The sequence below is a fragment of the Chaetodon trifascialis genome, chromosome 15, assembly GCF_039877785.1.
Source record: "Chaetodon trifascialis isolate fChaTrf1 chromosome 15, fChaTrf1.hap1, whole genome shotgun sequence".
In the NCBI taxonomy this organism is placed as follows: Eukaryota; Metazoa; Chordata; class Actinopteri; order Chaetodontiformes; family Chaetodontidae; genus Chaetodon; species Chaetodon trifascialis.
Genome location: NC_092070.1, coordinates 15,117,515 through 15,134,294, shown reverse-complemented (window position 1 = coordinate 15,134,294; position 16,780 = coordinate 15,117,515). Strand labels below are relative to the sequence as shown.

The 16,780-nt window shown below is 38.8% G+C and overlaps 1 protein-coding gene and 1 long non-coding RNA gene across 2 annotated transcripts; both read right to left on the bottom strand.

Annotated features, from left to right (window-relative positions):
* Window positions 1-1,323: 1,323 nt before the first annotated feature.
* On the bottom strand, window positions 1,324-11,504 carry LOC139343211 (nuclear GTPase SLIP-GC-like). The gene is made up of 17 exons (XM_070980704.1): window positions 11,465-11,504; window positions 11,180-11,270; window positions 7,698-7,914; window positions 7,320-7,580; window positions 5,908-6,114; window positions 5,609-5,784; window positions 4,671-4,725; window positions 4,492-4,579; window positions 4,217-4,338; window positions 3,757-3,930; window positions 3,508-3,665; window positions 3,198-3,315; window positions 2,974-3,082; window positions 2,752-2,885; window positions 2,312-2,393; window positions 2,102-2,179; window positions 1,324-1,991 (listed from the first exon to the last, which is right to left on the bottom strand). Exons 1-16 carry the CDS (start codon window positions 11,502-11,504, stop codon window positions 2,106-2,108), a joined length of 2,106 nt encoding a protein of 701 aa, XP_070836805.1. The 3' UTR covers window positions 1,324-1,991; window positions 2,102-2,105.
* Window positions 11,505-14,318: 2,814 nt separating this feature from the next.
* Window positions 14,319-16,126, bottom strand: LOC139343963 (uncharacterized). The gene is made up of 3 exons (XR_011603124.1): window positions 16,075-16,126; window positions 15,018-15,099; window positions 14,319-14,423 (listed from the first exon to the last, which is right to left on the bottom strand). It is a non-coding gene; the product is annotated as an uncharacterized lncRNA (long non-coding RNA).
* Window positions 16,127-16,780: the final 654 nt, after the last annotated feature.

Below are 16,780 nucleotides of genomic sequence, written 5' to 3'. Positions count from 1 at the left end.
AGCAGTGCTCCACACAGTGATCCTGATTTGGATTTTTCAATGTAGAAATCAGTACTTACTGCAAAAAGTTGATGGTATTCTTCTGATTTGACCTCTTTCATATGGAAATACTGCATTTTGTTGCAAATCACAAATCATAAAACTTTATTGTTCTTTTTTTTATAACTTGCTCACACCCAAAACTAACAAACCCTTGAAACAGAATACTCTCTGTTGATCCTGAATCAACCCTGAAGGCAGAGGCCAGCCTGTGTTTTACTGCAACATTATGTGGTTGAGTGATGTCATGCCACTGATATTAAAGGTTTTTTCCCTGTGATCCTGCTTTCCTTTAGGATTTTTTCTATCTCATGTCTTGACTTAAATTGTATTAACTTATTTCTTGCACAGTAATAAAGGAACTGATATGAGTGATGATAAACCTCTGCACCAACAAGCAGTAATAAAACCGGTCCTATTGATACGTGTCCATACATTTGGCCCTTATTCATGTCTGCATGTCCCATTTTCTTGCATCAGTAAGAGAAGCTTTGATAACAGGAACAAACAGAATACAACTGAAGCTGTTTGGACTTAAAGTGCGAACATTATCAGGACGACAGTAGGACAAACATCATTGCCTGTATGTAAAGTCTGGAAATGAACAGCAACAGGACTGTGGAGATCTTTTTCTCTCCAACATGAGAAACAAAGACAATACTCATGAATGACAGAGTTAATGCCATAACAGTTAACAGTGTCAAATGTGGTTTTGGGTGGCAAACCAACAATACATATCACAATTAGTGCTGTAAAGCAGTTAAATAATTAATCTTGTTAATTACATTCTTTGTGAATGCATGAATGGAAATTAACCACATATCATTCTTTTATCATCATTTATTACTTTTAGGCACAAATGTATTTCTGGATAGAAGCTGATAAGTTGTGTCAGCGGACCAGCCTGCAGTACTTTGTAATTCATTCAGCAACTGAGTTGGTTCATCTGTCACAGGTAGACTTACTGTTGGAGTGCTGACACTTTAATGCTGGCACTGAAAAAAGTTCAGGTGAAAAAATGATTTCATTTTGATATTTTTTTGCATGATGATGTGTTTTTAAAACGAAGATAATCACTCATTCTTTTTCTTCATGTCAGTTCTTTTTGCACTTTCTTCATTGACAGTGGTTTTCACTTTCAGCTCTCTGCCACCATTTTGACATGAAGGGTTGGGGTTTGAAGGAGGGTAAGAAAAGCATGATTTCCATATAATCTGCATGCTGAGGAGAGAACATCAGTCTTGAACCCGAGGTCCACTCTGAAGCCTCTGGCACTGCTGAATACACGTCACACTTTCACTCAAACATGAACTTGATTGAATTTTATTTGCCAGTAAATCATATCAAATACATTTCTACATTTAGAATCAGTGAAAATGAAAACAAAACAGTTGTTGACTAAATAACTGAATGACTTATTTTCCATCTAGTTTTTTCTTTTCTAATATTTGAACACACAGAGAAAGCATCTTTTTCAATAAGCAACAGTTTTGACTTTGAACATGAAAGAGAAAGTAATTGAAGCCATTTTTTGAAAAGCCTAAAGGCTGTGTCAAATCCAACCGACAGCATGTAATCAAGGCTCAATGTTTAATGCAGACACCCATAAAATCCCTGAACCATCCCTATCAACCAATACTAAAATCATTTAAAAAAAAATCAAAACATGGAGACAAAACATGAATATATTTGAGAAAAAAGTCATTAAAAACTAAAAGTCTCAGATTTTTAATCAATAAATGGTAAAAAATTTTCCCCCAAAATCAAATCAAATCTAATCTCTCTCTGCATTGAACAGCAAGGTTGAGACATTGACAAGTAATGACAGTTGACACATGATCCATTCTGTTATCTGTGTGAAGGCTTGGTTTGCATCAGTTGCTGTCACTAAAACACGCCTGTGCACATGTCATGGATGCAGTGCAGCTCCTGGGCCAGCTGCAGATTCAGGCCTAGCATCATGAAAAGTGCTGTTAGCATTATCAAGAACATCTTATAATCAGGCATTATGCAGAAATAATGCAATTGGGCCATTATGGAGACATTTTAACAAATGTTTTACCACATTAGTCTTCCTCATCTGGACTCCCGATCAGGTCCTTGTAGTGTTTCTTCACCTCTGCAAGCTCCACTGAAACATCTTAAAAAGAAAAATGCCTTGTTTATGAGTGCGCTATAAATTACGCTGCTGGGAGTTAGTCGACATGTTCAATACAATAATCACAGTATTTTAAGTGATTATCATGTTTTCATTTTGATGCCTTCCCTTTACCTGGGAGTGAGTCACCATCTGTCTTGAGTGACAGCTCGATTGATTTCTGCAGTGTGTCCTCAAGCGTCTTCAGGATGTACTCCTGCAAAATCATCATGAGTGACTCATACAGCCAAATACTGTGTTCAAGATCAGCTGAAAGCTGCAATTAACTGCGATTAACTGCTGAAATGGAGGTTCAGAGGGCTGCTCAGACAGGGAAAAACAGTTCATAGCCACATAAACTTTTGTATGTTTCTGTTTTAGCTGAATAATGATGTTGCATGTTTGTAACAGTGCCTGCAGTGTTTTAGTAGCAAAGCAGCTTTCAGGATGATACGTTTCACTAGAATAGAGAAAAGCCCTCATGTAAATGATGACATAGAACAGTGGATAAAGATGTGCAGCAAACATCTTTTACTTTGTCATCGCTGTATGACAAACTGCAAAACATGACAAACCTTCAAGCATTTCAGCTGGCTCAACATAACATCTTTGGCCTGCTCAAACATGGTGTCCTTTGAATAATGTACGTGCTTCTCAATAGTGCTCCTCATTTTTTCCAGTGAGCCTGTTCCTTTAAATCCTGCTGCATCTACAATAAAACAGAACATTTCTGCACAATCACAATGAATGTAAACATGTATTATTATGCTGTCAGGCTGCGTGTGTCATGATCTTACTCTGATAGCATTCTTTCATGGTTTTCCCAATTTTCACCTCCAGACCTCTGTAGATTGTCTTCTTATACTCTCGGATGGTTTTGTTGAGTATCATCTTGGTTTTTTCTTCCTAAAGAAGAAACACAGATAAACACATTTTGTAAATAAATTCAAGGTGATAGATATAAGCCTTTTTAGCTTGATAATGCACTCATGGACAGGACGCTATTAGTCTCGTCTTTTACCTCTGTCTGGAGAAATATCAGTTGCAGTTCGACATCTTTGTACTTTTCAATCAGCCTCTTTGTGCCAAGTGAAAATGTACTGATGACCCCGTTGAATGGTCCACATTCACGCTGATTCCTGAAACATGTTAACAAGTTGACATGTTTCAGAATGGCGGCACTGTATGTCAATAATGTCCTTTGTCTGTATGTATGATCTTACATAATTTGCATAAGTGTATAATGTAGAATCTATTGATTCCAGACACTCTGTGAAGTTTTAATCACTGGTCAACAAAGGGTTTTATGTTCTCAGGAAGTCATTTCTTACAGGAAGGTCTTCTTGAATTCCTCATCAATGCTGTCAGTCAAGTGTGAAGCCAGCTTCGCATTGAGGTTTATTTGTTTCCTGTTTTTTGGTTTGTGGGTGCCGCCATTCGCAACCACACACTTCAGTATCTTGTGAAAAGCACTACCTTTCATCCTTTTCTGAAACAGAACAGAAAACATGTGAAAACAGTTGTTATTCAGATTAAGAACCAAATCGTTGTTTTGATGTATTTCTAATTCAGATACGTACAGGATATAAGACAGACTTTACGTCTCTTTGACATGAGCTTTTTGATTTTTCAACCCCCTCACTGAGGCATTCTTCAAAGGCCTCATAAGCCTCTTCCATGGGTTTTCTGACTTTGTCCAGTTCACGCCTCATGTTTTCTTCAAGGTCTTTGCACACATCTACTTTTTTACCAGCCTGAAATGAAACAACACATTCAGCATTAAAAACATTGGAGATATAGTGCTGCCTACTTGTTGAAGACAGAATTTATTGGTTACTTATTCATGAAATTCTGTCACTCAAGTCTGAAAAAGTCTGAGAATCTACCTCGATGGCCAACATTTCTTTAAATGTGACAACACTACAAAATGTTTTTTCTTTTTAAATGCAGCATTCAGGCAGAGTTTGCTTAACCTCACTTATTTGTGATAAATATTATTTGTGTCTGTAAATATCAATGAACGAAGTGACTTAATCTCACCACGTCTCTGCAGCTGGCCCCTTGAATCAGAGAAAGAATCCCATGAGCTCCAGACACGTAGTTTAATGTCTCTGAGTGACTGTCATTGAGACCTTGAAGAAATTCCTGAAGTTTGGGTATTTCTGTAAAAAAGTTCAGTTTGCAGCTTACATATTTGAACATAAATATCATCACATTGGTCATTCCTATTTAAATTAAAGTGTTTAACATAAACTAAAACAAAATACGTTTTGAGTGTTATTTACAAAGAGCTGACATATGAAGACTTCACCCACCATTTTCTTTTGGTGTGAGTCGTTTTTTCTCTAGAAACTCTTTGGAGCTCACTGTGAACACTTTGAAACAGTCATCACTGAAATGTTTCTGAACAACAACAACAAAAAAAAGTTTTAACGAAGCATTTCAGTTGTAGACAGTATTTGTGTTTGATTTTCTGTCGATCTATAAAACTCACCTTAACCTTGGGCCTTTTACTGAATTCTTTTTTTACTTGTTCCTTGAGTCTGTTCCTTTAAAAATTAATGCACAAGTTACAATAGTTCCTTTCAGGGAAATTATATGAATCTTGGGGCACATAAATTAGGGGATTATCAGGAGTAACCAGGTCATAGAAAGAAACATTGCTGTTGTGTTTTTCACATGTATTTTTGGTCCTTTCAACCGAGTGCCATCTAGTTCCATCATATTTGAGAGAGGGCATTCATATCTACAGCTGATATCTAAAGAACTCGCAACTCTCACTAAAATAATCTCGATGGATAAAAAGCACTACAGGTGAGAAGAAAATAATTATTCTTGATTTTGGGTGAACTGTTACAGTAAGAATTTACTAATTTACAATAGTTGCTGTAAATGACAGAAATCTTATTTTCTAGGGCTGCACGGTGGCGCAGCAGGTAGTGCGCGTGCCTCACAGCAAGAAGGTTGCCGGTTCGATCCCCGGGTCAGGCGGGGCCTTTCTGTGTGAAGTTTGCATGTTCTTCCCGTGCATGCGTGGGTTCTCTCCGGGTACTCCGGCTTCCTCCCACAGACCAAAAACATGCTCATTAGGTTAATTGATGACTCTAAATTGTCCGTAGGTGTGAGTGTGAGTGTGAATGGTTGTTTGTCCTTTCATGTGGCCCTGCAATCGGCTGGCGACCGGTTCAGGGTGTACCCCGCCTCTCGCCCATTGTAGCTGGGATAGGCTCCAGCCCCCCGCAACCCCGAAAGGGATAGGCCATTATAGATAATGGATGGATGGATCTTATTTTCTAATGTTTCATTTTCTCTTTGTGTGTGATCCCAAAACTGAGGTCTATACTGAACTATGAATTACATCTCTAATAGTATTTGTGTGTTTGTGTTCACTCATGTTGTGTCGTGTCTATTCTGGCATCTTAAATCACTCACTGATCATGTGAATCTCGAAGACGCTCACACTTGGTGCAGATAAAGTGGATTTGCTGACACTCGCCACCATTTCCCATGAGGCTGCTGGCACTCTCCAAGATGTACCAGGGTTCTTTCTCTTCTGCCATTCGATTGATGTCAGTTACAACCCACACGGTAGAACAACGTCCAACAAACTGAAGGGGTATAACAATGAGGTAATCATAAATTAATTATCAGTGCTTTGTAATAACATGATGTAACAGTTTCCAGATGGCACAGTAAAGCAGAATAAACAGCAGTGAATATGAATGAATGACCTCTTTCCACATTTTATCTCTGCTCTTGTTCTGGTCCCCATTTCCAGGAAGATCCAAAAGTGTGACATGTTGGAGAAGATCATTACGAGGCACCCTGACAGTCACACACTTCACCAGCGGCCAATACCACCTCTTTACTTCTTCACTATCACTGTCTTTTGAGTCACTTCTTGTGTATTTGGCCAGTTCTGCAGATAGCTCTTCAGCCTGCAACAAACATCAAAATAAAATCAAGGTAGAGGTGATTTTACTGATATGGACATTCAAGTCAAGTCAGTGTTCTGTAGTACATTTTTTTCTAGCAGATATGTGATGACTTGAGAAAAAGCTGTAACCAATAGTTGATTTTGCTGAAGTGTTAAGCTGAAGAAAACACATTGGAATCATGGGCACTAGGCTCATAGAGCATTCTTATCAGCACTCTTATCAGGGGCTTTCAGGGACTTTCCTATGACTCATATGCTGTGAATTTAACCCTGGTAATCTCATATGGCCTTACTGTCTCACAATAGCCTCTAAGCACGTATTCTCTTATAAGTCATGCTGATGTGTTTTACCATAACTACCATAACTAAATACCATAACATAACTGAACCAAGCTGAAATGTTGATTTTTGGTCCTTTGTGGCTTGGAACTTCCGTTTCAATACACCACAGTTCATGGTCATGTCACCCTTAACGCATACCTGTCAAAATTGTGATCTGAAAATAAGGGACTTGCTTTAAGATATCAGAGCAACAAGGACTGGGTTAACTAGTTTCAACATGAAGTGACTGCAGTTAGGTGGTCTGAATCAGATACCTGGTTGAAAGGGAAATGCTGTGAAGGCTGCGTTCTATACATGTAAACATAAAAGGGCTTATAAATTCAGCACTTTATTTATTTATTTACTTACTTACTTATGCTTCAGTTGTGATTTTGACAGATACGTCCAGCATGTGGGACAATTAGTAGGAGAGGGCGATTACAAAAACAGATGGGAAAGACAGTATAATATAACAACATTATATAAGAACATTGCTCTTCATTAAGTACGGCTAAAGCTTCTCCTCTTTGATGAGATACTTTTAAGCCTTTTTGGCAGGTGCTCCATCCCTCACACATTCAGCCGTCTTCTTGTTTTACTGGCACGTCCTGCTTGAGTGAATGACTCCTCGTCAGTAGTTACAGATAATAGTTAATGGTTAGCAAAGTTAACAGTTATGCCTACTGACAACATGAGAATCAACCCCCACCTCTCTCTACAGACAGACAGACAGACAGACAGATAGATAGATAGATAGATAGATAGATAGATAGATAGATAGATAGATAGATAGATAGATAGATAGATAGATAGATAGATAGATAGATAGATAGATAGATAGATAGATAGATAGATAGATAGATTTTCCATTTTCCTCTTACTTACTGATTCACATGTCAAAGTCTTCTTCTTGGAAGGAAGAAATTCAGGAACTTCTTTGAAATATTTGCTGTCCATGAGGTTTTCAGGAGATTTGTCTTTCCATTCTTCTCCATACACAGCTGAAAGCCTTTCAGTTGGATCAAAATTGCTGTCACCTTCCTGCTCATCTTCCTGCTCATTTTCCTGATCATCTTCCTGATCATTTTCTAGATCTGCATTATCGATGAAGAAATTAATCGAGGACCACAACTCCTCTCGCCAGTCCTGGAAAATAAAATAATAATTTTGTTTAACTTGGTATCATTAAACTGCACATAATGTATCCAGCAAGTGTAATACTGCAGCGATATCTTGAGTTTTCAAATAGCTTCAGCTCGTTACCTCTTTTGTAATGAACTCAATTTCTGCCTCATACTTCGGGCTGTGCATGTTAGCCTCCACTTTGATTATGACTGAGGTACATGCTCTGATGTCTCCAGAGGGCAGAAGATTCTCCTCTCCAATGATGGCATTTATCAACGAGCTTTTTCCAGCCCCAGTTTTACCAAAGACACCAACCAGCTCCCTCTTGTTTGTCTCCAAATCATCGATTTTGTCCCTGTTGTAAAAGAGTTTAAATAGGGGTTAAATGATCGATTTTGGAAATATACAAACACTGAAAGGAGGTGTCAAAATCAGGAAAAGGAGTCTACAAACAGACTACTTAAGCACATTTAAAGAAGATTTTATCAATATTTTTACATTAGCAATGGTTCTAATAACTATTTGTATGTGAAAGGGCTCATTGATGAGCTTGTAATGATGCCACACAGAATTATCTCTTGATTAGCAGCTGTTAGCAGTACAGCTGGTGAACATGGTGAATTTAGTTTGATAAGTGGGTTCAGGAACAAAGACCGCGCCCCACACACATCCCACTTCTGCACAAGTATTTAATATCACCCCATTCATTCATGTCCCCTTTGACTCTGTCTTTGCACCCCTCCCCCCAAACCCCATTTTTCTTTATCTCTCCTTGTCTCTTGCTTGAATACAGGAACTGGGGACTTTGACTGAAATCTGAGAACATATGAACAGGGTGGCTGCGCCACCCTGAGCCTCAACTCCATCCATCCATCCACCCCCCAATCCATCATCTCTCTACCCTCATCCCTCCATCATTCTATCATTCACTCCTTCATCCCTCTCTCCCCTCATCCCTTCATTCCCTCCATCACTTACCCCTCATGCCTTCATCCACCTCTACCCTCATCCCTTCTTCCCTCCTTTCCTACACCCTGCCTTCCCCTCATCCCTCGACCCTCATCCTAATGTATTATCATTCATCAGCTTTGCTCTCTTCCATCCATAACATGCATTAAACCTTATCAGCCAATCTTATCGGCTGATAATGTATCAATAATTAAAATTTGCTCTCCCCACCAAGTAATTATTGTGTTGCCTTTGGGCAACTCTGTGCCATAAGGGCAGTAAAACACCAAGGAACATCTGACTGTGTCAGAATATTTATTAAGTTCACATTTGGTTTTGTGTACAGTTTCAGTCAATGTATTGACCCAAACTCTTTGATATGGTTTCTTTCACCAGAGAATACCCCTGTGTCACTTTCAGTATGAAGGCTGATAAAAAAAAACATTGAGGAAAACTAGTGTTGTTTTTGGCGGCCTGTTTTAATTTTGGTCTTAGTCTAGTCTTTGTGTCAAGCTGTCATTTTAGTTTTTATTAGTTTTAGTCACGTTCATTCTCTTTTTAGTCAAGTTTCAGTCGACTAAAAGTCTGAGCATTTTAATCCTATTTTAGTCAGAATTATCCGTGACTATTTTGGTCCAGTTTTAGTCAAACGAAACATTTTAGTCTAGTTTTACTCAATGAAAATTTTAGTCCCTTTTTAGTAATGCAATTCTATTTAACCCAGTCAATATAGAATCTAGTAGACTACTCGATTTTTAAATTTTGGTTTCAAAATTGGAAACCAAAATTTCTCTCTTAGTCAAACCAATTTCACAATTCAAACAAGGTTGTCTTATTATTATATTGTTACCTTATAGACTCAAGAATACATCCATTCTAGACACGAAGACGCTCTGATTTGAGTTTACAACATATTTATTTTACCAACCAAAGCTGGCTGGCCGGCCATCGGTCCCGTTCTCTGTGTCAGCTGTCTGTCATTAACGCTAACCTACCGCAGCTACGCGACGAAACGCGACGAAATAACGTTAGAGCATTTCGTCTCGTTTCGTCAACGGGCGAGTTAAGTGTTTATTTGTGTTTTGTGTCCGTGTCTTATTTTGTAATTGTGTCTTATGTCAGTTTATTTGCGTTGTTGATTCATTTTAAATTTTCTTCAACAAAAATGAAGAAATTCTTGTGTTATTGGTGTGTACAGAATGGTCAGGATTTTTTTTTTGTGTGTGTGTGTGTGTGTGTGTGTGTGTGTGTGTGTGTGTGTGTGTGTGTGTGTGTGTGTGTGTGTGTGTGTGTGTGTGAGAGAGAGAGAGAGAGAGAGAGAGAGAGAGAGAGAGAGAGAGAGATCATAACTGCATCTCTGCCGTTTGTAACAAACCAAACCGTGTGAAAATCGGGTAAAAATTCAGGGAGTTATGATGATTATAGTAGCTGGGCATACACCTTCCTCCGTAGAAATGAATGCATTGGCTGCACAGCATCAGTGGAGATGATTACTATTAGACTATTGTGGTTTGATTGATTGTTTAGGATGTTTAGTTTTTAAAGTCGGATGAATGATCATTTATTTCATATGCAGCAGTATCAGCCAATATAAATGGCCATTTAAAGAACAAATCACACTAATGGATTAACAGTTAATAAATAAATATTGTTGAGAGAAAATGTTTATTTTTAAAATATATATACATTTCCTAGACTAAAAATGTTTGTAGAGCTTTCTGTGTAATCTATGTCAAAATGTTTATATTTTTGAGGAATTCAGTGTTCAGTGATCATTACATAAATTCTTTTATTAGTGTGGTTTAACTGTTTGGATGACATCTGATCTATCTCATTAACTAGGTTAATTGATTGTGCAATAACTAAGTTGTGTGCATATGGCACTTTGTTATAAATTTTCCTCGTTGTATGTTGAATAGGGATGCATGTAATTATGGCTTTATGTAGCCTAATTAACAGCACTTTATATGCAACAATGTTGCACAATAAAGAATGTGTTCACTGGTAATAAAGCATTTCAAGCTTTAAGTATGACTAATTGCTGTCTTGATCAGCCCTTTACTAAAAACAGTGGCACAAAATAAAACATACCACTGCTGCGGGTGACCCACCCCACAGGAGTCTGGCTGTGGTGGTCATGGCCCCAAGGAGCTGTGGTGGGCGTCCCTTATTTTCTTTTCTGAAAGGTGGCAACTCTAGTTGCGTCTTGTCTCATTTTCGTCATGTGATAAAGGTTTGTTGACGACGATATTTAGTCATAATTTTCGTTGATGAAAGCAACTATAAGCAAGACCTTCATTTTACATCATTTCACAAGTCCTCACTCCTGATCTGCAGTAAAGCTGCTTTTTTAGTCTTTATTCTAAATGTATTTCAGAAGATGCTAAAGAATGAAATTTATGATAAATGAAATTTACTTCACTTTACTTCACCTCTCAGCCCTGATACATCATACCCACCCATGTACCTCATTGTATTGTTGTCATGTGTAGGAATGAAAAAAAAAATGCTGAGGGTGGAGTGAGACACAAAATCTCATCTTTGACGAAAATTAAGACTGACTCAACACTACAGAGCAGTCTAAAATCTCTTAGTGAGTCTGGCCTCTGGTCAGGAGTGGAACCACGTCAACAACAACAACGATTATGGAATATAGAAAACTTAACACTTACTTCAGGAACTTCTTGAGCTTGTTGTCTTGTTTAGGTAGTTCCCTTTGAACATCACTCATGATGGTTTTCACATCAGGCAGGATGGTTCCTTCTGTCAAGAGTAAAAGTAAAAACCTGATGAGCAGAAACCATAAACCAGATTATTCACTCAGTAGTGATGCGCAATCAGGTGTCTTCTTACACAACAAAGGAGAAAAATAATGTGCAGCATGAGAGGAACTTATCTGCCACGTTAATGAAGGATGCCTCAGAGTGCATCTTCAGGCTTACATTATGGCCACTGACCAAAGGTATGCCTGTGAATATTCTCATTCATCCAGGTCATTGTAAGCTTCAGGGCATTCAATCGTTCACAACTGGACTTTGTCAGTTTGTCTTGGAAGACGATTCACCTCTCATCCGAGCAGGCTTCATCAGTTCATGCACATCAGAGTAGATAGGACAGCTCTAGTCTAATGAAATGGTGTTAGATTCAAGTATTTATCCTCTAAGTCAGGCCAACCCCAAAACCAAGGACGGTATCACTATTGTGAGGCAAACGATCCTGTCCTGGCGCAGCAGGTAGTGCGCGTGCCTCACAGCAAGAAGGTTGCAGGTTCGATTCCCAGGTCGGGCCTTTCTGTGTGAAGATTGCATGTTCTTCCCGTGCGTGTGTGGATTCTCCCCGGGTACTCCGGCTTCCTCCCACAGACCAAAACATGCTCATTAGGTTGATTGGTGAGGTATGAGTGTGAGTGTGAATGGTGTGTGTATGTGCCCTGCGATTGGCTGGCGACCGGTCCAAGGTGTACCCTGGCAGCCGAGATTGGCTCCAGCCCCCCTGCAACCCTGAAAGGGATAAGCGGCATAGAAAATGGATGGATGGATAGAGCTGTCCTATCTAGTCTGATGCACATGAACTGATGAAGCCTGCTCGGATGAGAGGCGAAACGTCTTCCAAGACAAACTGATTGACGATTGAATGCCCTGAAGCTTAGCAAAGGTAGTCTGGGTTTAAACTATCATCTAGTTAAAGGCCATGGTTACACTTTTTACTGATGCCTCACTTCCAATGTGTGGTACGGCTTGGCTTGGCTCGGCTCACTGGGAACCTTTTATTTGTTTGTTTGACAGTCAGGCAAGAATCCCCCCAACATGAAGGGGGTACTATCATCAGCGAGTCCAGTCCAGTCCAGTCCAGCTGAGCCGAGCCATACCATGCAGTGGAAACGAGGCTTAGTGCCAGAGGTATACATGTTGTTGCTATGGATCCCTGCAGCTTACATACACATTGGTGACATACATAACATGCATGCTGTTGACAGTTTACAGACCCCAGCCAGCCGGCCATCCATCCATTTTCTATGCCGCTTATCCCTTTCGGGGTCGCGGGGGGCTGGAGCCTATCTTGGCTGTCAACGGGGGGGAGGCGGGGTGCACCCTGGACCGGTCGCCAGCCGATCGCAGGGCAACATATATACACAAACAACCACTCACACTCACACCTAGGGGCAATTTAGAGTCACCAATTAACCTAATGAGCATGTTTTTGGGAGGAAGCCAGAGTACCCGGAGAGAACCCACACATGCACGGGAAGAACATGCAAACTTCCGGACCGGCGACCTTCTTGCTGTGAGGCACGCGCACTACCTGCTGCGCCAGGCCACCGTGCTGCCCCCCAGCCAGCCAATAAATAAATATTTTCTATGGCCAAGATGAAGAAACAGACATTTCCTATACAAGTCAACATGTCATTAAATAAAAGTTTTAACGCCATATTAGGTTAAAATGGTTTAGAAAGTAATATAAATACCAGTGTATGACCCCAGTGTAGTGCCACGTCGTTGTTTTGTGGTTGATGATTGCCATCTGCTGGACTCACCCTGTAGATCCAACTTTCTCTTCCCTTGTTGGATTTTTTTTTTTTTTTTATAAATTGAAAAAGAGCCAAAAAGAAAGGTTTTAGTTTCTCTCAAACTGTGAAAAATTGTTCACAATATAGTTAATTAAACCAAAATATTAGTGCTTGGAACACATCAATGAACACTGCATATAATCAATAAGATACTCTGTATCTCACCTTTACCACTTGTGTTACTGGTGGATGGTGAAGCCTGAGGATGAACATGATTATTTAATTTTTATGAAAATGTATTTGATGAAGAAATGATATTCAGAGAACATCTGGATTGGAAACCCGAGTGATCGCTTCTTCTCCATCATTAAAAATCTCATTATTTGTACTTAACCACCCTGAGACCCTTCAAAAAGTTGCACTAAACTAATCTTGAGTTTTGAGCAAAAGACAAGCTGAAGTCTGGAAAAAAAAAAGGACAGTCAGTGGAAGATACAATTAACAATGTGCAGATGAACGTTAAAGACCGGGAGGCCGAGATAAAGTTACTTGTGTCCAAAACAGATGACTGAGAGTGGAGAATCAGACATAACAACTCCAGAATAACAAGGAAAGGTTTCATGCTCGGGTTGATGCATAGTGCACTTCTTGTATGCATTTAATGAATAAAGGCCTGAACAAACATCTTTACAGTTCACATGATATTTGAATTTGTGTTTTCATGCAATCTGGGATGAGACTTTCAAACCTCTGAGGACTGGAGCAAATTAAAGGGCTAATAAGTGATCACAGCAGCATCCAGCAACAACACTGTGAACCAATGAGACACTTCTTCAGTCAAAGATGACTTTGTCTCAGGACACTTCAGTGCCTCAAGTGTGTCTGCATGAAGAATAGAGGAATGTTCACTGATTACATGCCTGAGAAATTCAGTGTCATCCTTACCTGAGCAGAGCCAGATGCTTCTCCATGCTCCTGCTGATACTGCAGATAAAATAGTCTTAAGCGTGAGATCATGTGAACTTTTGAGCAGATATTGAAAATATAATACGACTGTAACAAATGCCTTAAATATTATCTATTTTTCTGAAGCTTTATTCAGCTTACTTGAGGAGATAAAGTAACTGTTTCCTGATTTGTCATGTTTTGCCCTTCCTGGTGACCAAAGAAAACACAATATTATATTAAAACCTGATGCTCCTGCAAATTATGAAAGTGTGTGTGTGTAAATAAGCCAGTTTTTTTTAGACCAAATACAATATTTGTTTAAAGTATCATCACCATGCAAAACATTACCTTTAATTTCTTGAGTCTCTTCTGGAATTTTGCCCTTGGTCCCACTCTTGGCATCAACTCAGCAATGTGATCATCATCAAGGCAGAGAAAACCTTCCTCGTCAATGCCTTCATCTGTTATTTAAAAATATTCAGGTGAATCTTGGTCATGCAAAAATGAGAATTAATTTCAAATTGCCGCAGGAATTTATCTGATAAGGAGTGAAAGAGGTGTGGGCTCCGCTGCTTATTTGACTTTTTTAAGAGCATGACAGCCTCACACAGCTGATAACTTTATGAGCTGAGTGCATATTGATTTGACTGTATTTCATCTCTTGGTTACTTTTCAGTCTTGAGTTCAGTGCTGCTTGTGCTGAGATCCTCATCTCAAAGCTAATGCTCAGTGAGCGTCTCACCTCAATTCTCAGTGTTCTCAGATGCTAATGAACACCAGTTACTCTCAAATGAATGAAGCGTTCCTTCTAACTGTGAAAATGTACAAGACTTCAGTTGTGAGTGCTCTTGTACTTTTTGAACACAGACAGCAATTGGCAGAATTTATCAGCACTGATCCCTCCCATCATGGATATGTCAGCACTCTACTACAGAAATATGTGGCAGCATTTTTTTTTTATATCTGGATTAGTAGATATTCATATTTCATTATTGCTAGGTCATATCAATATTGTATAATATCTATACCAACAGAGAAGCATGGTCATACTTTACCTTTAAATTTTTGTATGAACTCGGTGAGACCCCATTCAGTTAATTTGTTCCGAACAAAATCATCCATGACCAAATACAGCAACTGGAAGAGAAACAAATTATGATTGCCCTTTAATCATTTGACATTTAAGACAGTTCTCATGGATTACAGAAAGTCAATGGAAGCAGAGCAAACGAACACCATCTTTCTCATCAATGTATTATATTGATGCCCGCTGTAGACCTTGACTTTATGACAGTGGGTCACAAATGCAGCACTGGAATCACTTTATTTTCACCTGATACACAATGAAATATTATATTTGAAATATTAAGATATCAAATACACACACACACAGACACACACACACACACAGACACACCCACACCCACACACACACACACACACACACACACACATTCTCACCACTGACAGTAACAAGACAGTAGTGGGACATGGTAAGGCACTGATGGTTGACAAAAACGCCACCTTTGGGGCAGTCCACACTGAGAGGATTCGTCACAGACTATGACCACAGGGGGCGCTGGCACCCAGGCCCCCCAACTCCATGGAATAATTATGACTCACTACAAGCACAGCACAAATAACATAGTTGGTTTGAACATTTATGCTAATGTGGATCCATAATAACTGTTTGATATTAAGTAAAACTAAAGTCTGTGAGTTAGTTAAAAATGTTCTTGAACTGATAGCAATAGCATGTTAAACTATGTCCTCCTTGTATTTGCACTTCGTCCCACCCAAACACTTTCTCTTTCGTCAGAACGAAAGAAAGAGAAAGAGGTACTTTGTGGATTAAAAAAACATGTACAAATGAAGAATCATAATTAGCTGGCAGAAGTGCTCTTTAGAGATATATAAAAAGTTGGAATATATAAATATACACTGAATAAATAATACATCTATGTCATACAGCATGACCGAGTTATAAATCCCAAACAGTGTGAAATAAAAAATACATAGTACAGTAACTTTCTCCATGATCTTACTGTTTAACTTAGTGTCTCTGTAATATGATCAGTTGTCAATTTAACGCACTGATTCAAGTGTACTTACGTTTAGTTCCTCTTCAATGCCCAAACATGTGGCGTTTGATCTAACTTGATCAAACTTGATCTTTTATATTGTCTCCACCTCTCTGCCCAGGAAGCACGTTAAGCAGAATCAGTTCAAATCTAAGTATGTTGCATAATCTGATGTCATGTCGCAACAAACACACCTCGCAGTCTTTAAAAGATGGTGATGGAAGAATTACTCACTTAACTTATTATTAAAAAATATTAAATATAATATTTATATTAAATATATTAAATATTCAAAAATACTCTAGAAGTTAAAGCTGCATTCACAATCCTATTTAAGCAAAAGTGTAAAAGTATTATCAGCAAAATGTCCCAACTTTTTTTGGATCAGGGTTGTGTTGTATCAGTCACAGGAGCAGTTTATCTTTGGAGCAAATTTCAGTTTTGATTCAGTTACTTCTGATGCATTGAGGTACATGTTTCGACTTGAGTTGGATTTTAAATGCAGGACTTTACTTGTGATGGAGTATTTTTACATTGTATTGGTAGTTTCACTTCATGATTATTTATTAGATTAAACATCTCTCCATGATCAGTGAAAGAAAGATGGAGAATACACCTGGAGAAAAGGGCTCTATTTCCATGTGGGCCAGGAGGTTTACAAGATGACTCTGACCACTTGCTATAAGAGTTTTTGTTTTGTTGGCACAAAGCAGCAGCCTGAGAAGACAACTTCATCG